Source organism: Drosophila virilis, chromosome 4 (assembly GCF_030788295.1).
Source record: "Drosophila virilis strain 15010-1051.87 chromosome 4, Dvir_AGI_RSII-ME, whole genome shotgun sequence".
Lineage (NCBI taxonomy): Eukaryota > Metazoa > Arthropoda > Insecta > Diptera > Drosophilidae > Drosophila > Drosophila virilis.
The window spans coordinates 11,143,787-11,148,275 of NC_091546.1; the positions used below are offsets into that span (position 1 = coordinate 11,143,787).

Below are 4,489 nucleotides of genomic sequence, written 5' to 3' on the forward strand. Positions count from 1 at the left end.
AAATGTATTTTTTTTTTTTGCTTTTTTTTTCTTGTTGATTGTTTTGTATTTGTTGCGGTTTCTTTTATACCGTGTAATAAATTACTTAAAATTATAAAACATTTTTATATCAAAATATTTGTTCTGTTTCTTTTTTTTTTTTGTTTTTCAGTTTACATCTAAAAATTTGTATGTATAGCACATTTTCAATGTATGCAAATAGTTTCGTCATGGATATCAAAAATATATATATATATATATATATATATATATATATATGTATATATATAAAGGTATATATAAGTACAAGCTAGAGCTATGCTAAAATACTATAATAAAAAGAGATACAAATATATACGATTTCTTTGTCATAATCATAGTTTCGAGTTGCTAGTTTTACAGTTTTAAAGTTTTACAGGTTGCGGCTCGTCGTTTGCTCTTAGAGTCTTTACAGTTAGACGCCGGGGCGTAATACCTATATGTACAGGACACTTGCAAATACTTCACATTAGTTCGGCTTAGGATTGAGACACACTAAAGATATCTAGGGTTTAAGAAACGAATTTGCAATTGTAATTTTAAGAAATTCTTGAAAATTACATATATTTTGTTCTTTTTTTGTTTTGTTTTGTTTTTTGATTTTCTCTTGCAAAGAAAATGTTGACTAGAAAATAAAAAATAAAATAAAATAAAAATTTTAACGTTTCACTGGGTGTGTGTTTTTCTGGTTGTGCGTGCATGTGTGTGTGTGTGTGTCTTGGATTTGTCTTGGAGCTGCCGGCTTCCGCTTACTCTCGAGCTAGGAACTAATTTTTGGTGGAACATGGCTTGTGTAGAACGTTGTAATGCGATGATGAACTACGACGAGGTGGAGCTGGGAGCCTAGGGCTCGGCGTAGCCTCCGTAGGATAGCTCAGAGTTGGAACCAGCAGCGCCGGCGCTGGAGCCAGAGCCAGAGCCACTGCCGCCCGGACAGCCGCCCTCATTGTGCTTCGTCAGCAGCGACATGCGCGAGAATGTCTTGGAGCAGTTGCCGCACGAATACTTCTTGATGTCCGAGTGCGTCTGCAGATGCGCCCGCAGATTGGAGCGATCCGCAAAGGCGCGATGACAGTGCTGGCAGCTGAACGGCTTCTCTCCGGTGTGGGTGCGTATGTGCCCCTGCAGCAGCCAGGGCCGGGAGAACGCCTTGCCGCACATGTTGCACTTGCATGGCAGCGTATGGGTGCGTATGTGCATCTTGAGTGCGCCCAGGGAAACGTACGTCTTGTCGCAGTCCTTGCAGCTAAACGACTTCTTCACCTGGTTGCCCTCAGCGGCGGGGCAGTGGAACTGCTGATGCTTGGTGAGGCCCGAGAATGTGGAGTACGATTTCTGACAGTCGGGGCATTGATAGCGAGGCGGCGACGACTTGTCTTTTTTGCTGGGCGACGACGATGCTGACACAGACGAGGCGGAGGAGGTGGAGGAGGACGACGAAGAAACCGTTGCAGCTGATGAGGCAGAGCTGCTGTGGCTGAGCTGTTTACTGGCGGCATCACTGTGTGCCGCAGAGGCAGCTTGTTTGTGCTTCAAGGAGAGATCCTCCGGCACCGAGCAACAACTCGACTCGGGCGTCAGACTGCGCATCGAGTAGTAGGAGCTCTCGGAGTAGGCTGGCGAAATCGGCGCATGGTGCTGGGCATGCAACGGCTGGTGATGCGGATAGCCCAGAGCGGAATAGGCTGCAGGATACGTTGGATATGGCAGGAAACTCTGCTGCTGGCGCACTCCCAACTGCGGTCGGTGTATCATCTCGGAGCGCATTGGCGGCGACACGGAACTGGCGCGTCCATGCAGATAATGATGCGGCGGTGGCGACAGCGAGCCCAACGAATCGGAGGGTGAGCTGGGCGAGAGCAGCTCGGCGCGCAGTGGCGCCGATGCGGCTGCTGCTGCTGACAAATGCGGCTGATTGATGGTGCGATAGAACTCCGCCGTGTACGGCGACATATGGAAGTTCCAGGGCTGCAGGCCATAGTTGGGATAGGTGGGCGTGGGCACCACTACGGAGGCGGCTACAGCCGCAGCCGAGGCGGCGGCCACAGCGGCAGCAGCTGCCAGTGCAGCGGCCTGTGTCTGTTTGGGATCGCTTTCAACGTTAACACAATCGACATCATCCTCATCCTCGTGCTCCACATCCATGTGCTCCGCTTCGTCGTCCGTGTGATCCACATCGACGCCTTCGTCCTCGCAGCAGTCGCTCACATTGATGAGCTCCTCCTCTGAGCTGGAGGTGGCTGTTGCAGCCGAGGCCTCAACATTTGTTGCTGTTGTCGAGCATGCATCGTTGCTGTTCTTTTTGAGGCACAAATCCTCGGGTTCGGCTTCGAACTGATAGTTGACAGGGCGCTTCTTTAAAGGACACTTGCTGTAGTTCTTTTCCACTAGCATATGTTCGACGGTATGCATTTTGTAACTGTTTTTCTTTTTCCCTTGGTTGTTTTTTATTATTGTCACACAAAAATTCGGAACTGATTTTGTCGCTGGCTTCACATAAACATCGCGTTGCGCACAAAACTTAACGAACTGAACGAACTCAATGTAGGGTTGCCGTCAATTGGTTTGTGTTGCTGTTGCAATGAACGAAAGAGAAGAACTGAAACAAGACGAGGCTGCCCAGCGGCTTTTATAAGCGGCACAAGCGCTGCGCGCAGCCGGAGAGCCAGAGAGCGCAAGAGAGCGTGCTGGTAGCGAGAGAGAGAACAGTAATTACCTGCTCCCTTGTGTACATTTACCTGGCTGCAGATGTGTGCGTGTATGTGCTTGACGTCGTGCTGTTGATAGCATGCGTCGCAGCCAATCGCAGCGGTCCGCGCCAAAACCGGTTCTCACTTGGTTTATGTATGCTTTATGTACTCCGGAGCGCGTACACTTGCACCAATCGCTAACGCCGCCGCAACAACAACAGCGTGCAGCTAAATGCCGTTATCTTTGCTGTGGTGTGCAGGCCCCGCAGCTGCAGCGAAACTTAGGTGCATGCAAGAGAGCGAATCCAGAGGCGCATTCAGATCAACAACGCACTTAACGTGTGAAGCTCTTCTTCAGCACGAGTCCCACCAGGTCTTGCTGCAGAGAGCGCCAGAGAGCGTTAAATTTAGTTGATAGCCAAAATAATAAAGCATCGACAATGCGTAATATCAATCGACTCTTACTTTTGTTGCTCTGCTCAGACCTTTTGGGGGGTTGCGAATGGCTCTTGCGCAGTGCCCTTTCGACTATTAAATAGGCGAAACAATTGATGTTCAATAATCAAGACGCAATTACAATAATTTTGTATTTTGACTGATGTATTAGCAGAGTTGCATTTACAATTGCGACATATCGATCATAGTGAATGACAATTGACAGTCACATTGCTTGAGGTTTATTTACGCATATAAATTTAAAGATGTTGCTTTTTTTTAGCCGACTACCTGTAGTTAAAACGATGCAAAAAGCATCCCCAGTAGTGGATTAGTTGGCCTGCACCGTCATATAACCCCATATATTGTCTCATCAGGTGCATTGCTGCGTTTGGAATTGACCTGTTGCCGAAACGTGGTCAAACTATAAACCATAGGTAACAACCCGCACGTGTGCAAATTAACTGATGTCGGTACAGGTATTTAGAAAAAATTCTACGTAAGATATTTCTTAAAGGAGTTAAATCAGCGTAATAGCCGAACACAGCTTATGCACACTTAAAAGTAAATAAGCTTTATTTCTCATACGCAACTCAGCATAAAAGAGCATAAGGAAGAGTTAACTTTTGCACTCTTAAGCCACGCTCAATAACGCCACTCTTTTCGTATTGCTTTTGTATGTTTCGTTTCCAGTTTGTTTCTCGTGGGGCTTGGCCACAGACAAGCTCTCTTAGCGCGCTCTTAAAGCATTGCCCCAAACGGCGCATGCCCAACCAACCAAGTGTCGCCTGTTAATCGACTCAGACAGGGGTTAAACCGTAATTCTAAATTTAGACACAGAAATCTGGCACTGGCCACACACGCATGCGCGTTGCGCAATTAAAAAACATGTTGGAATCTCAAGTGGCAACCCCTCCATGGAGGCAGCTGTCAAACAAACAAACAAACACTTTCAGTGTTGTTAGTCAGATAAAAAGGTGTTGGCTAGCAATGGGCTCTACTTGTGCTCGGCGCGGCCATAAATCATGAGCCAACACATAACCTAAAAACCTAAACCTGTGCCAATTGCGGCGACTTCTCGGAATCCTTTCCAGCCCACACAGGCGCGCATTTAACTTAATTAGCGGGCTTATCAAATGTTTGTCCCTGTTGCCCACTGTGCTGTGCAGATTTTAGATTCCCAGGAAGCAGGCACTGGCAGGTCCAGCCGGGTCCAGGGCAGCAATCTCGCCGGCCCAAATCCACAAAACCACCAGCATAAATTAATAGATAAACATGTGCAACATCGTCCGCGCGGCCGACTGACTGACCACGTACTGTGTGAGATGCGATTTACATGCTGGGCC

The 4,489-nt window shown here is 47.4% G+C and overlaps 1 protein-coding gene across 2 annotated transcripts; it reads right to left on the reverse strand.

Annotated features, from left to right (window-relative positions):
- Positions 1-3,317, reverse strand: esg (escargot). Of its 2 annotated transcripts, XM_002052120.4 has the most exons (3): positions 3,174-3,317; positions 2,757-3,087; positions 1-2,591 (listed from the first exon to the last, which is right to left on the reverse strand). In XM_002052120.4, exon 3 carries the CDS (start codon positions 2,428-2,430, stop codon positions 862-864), a length of 1,569 nt encoding a protein of 522 aa, XP_002052156.1. In that variant the 5' UTR covers positions 2,431-2,591; positions 2,757-3,087; positions 3,174-3,317; the 3' UTR covers positions 1-861. The 2 variants fall into 2 exon arrangements, with proteins under 2 accessions (XP_002052156.1, XP_015028362.1); XM_015172876.3 differs by having other exon boundaries at positions 1-3,087.
- Between the last annotated feature and the right edge of the window lie 1,172 nt (positions 3,318-4,489).

Bases quoted from the DNA above. Each gene is read 5' to 3' on its own strand.
- esg (XM_002052120.4), bottom strand. From the start codon at position 2,430: ATGCATACCGTCGAACATATGCTAGTGGAAAAGAACTACAGCAAGTGT.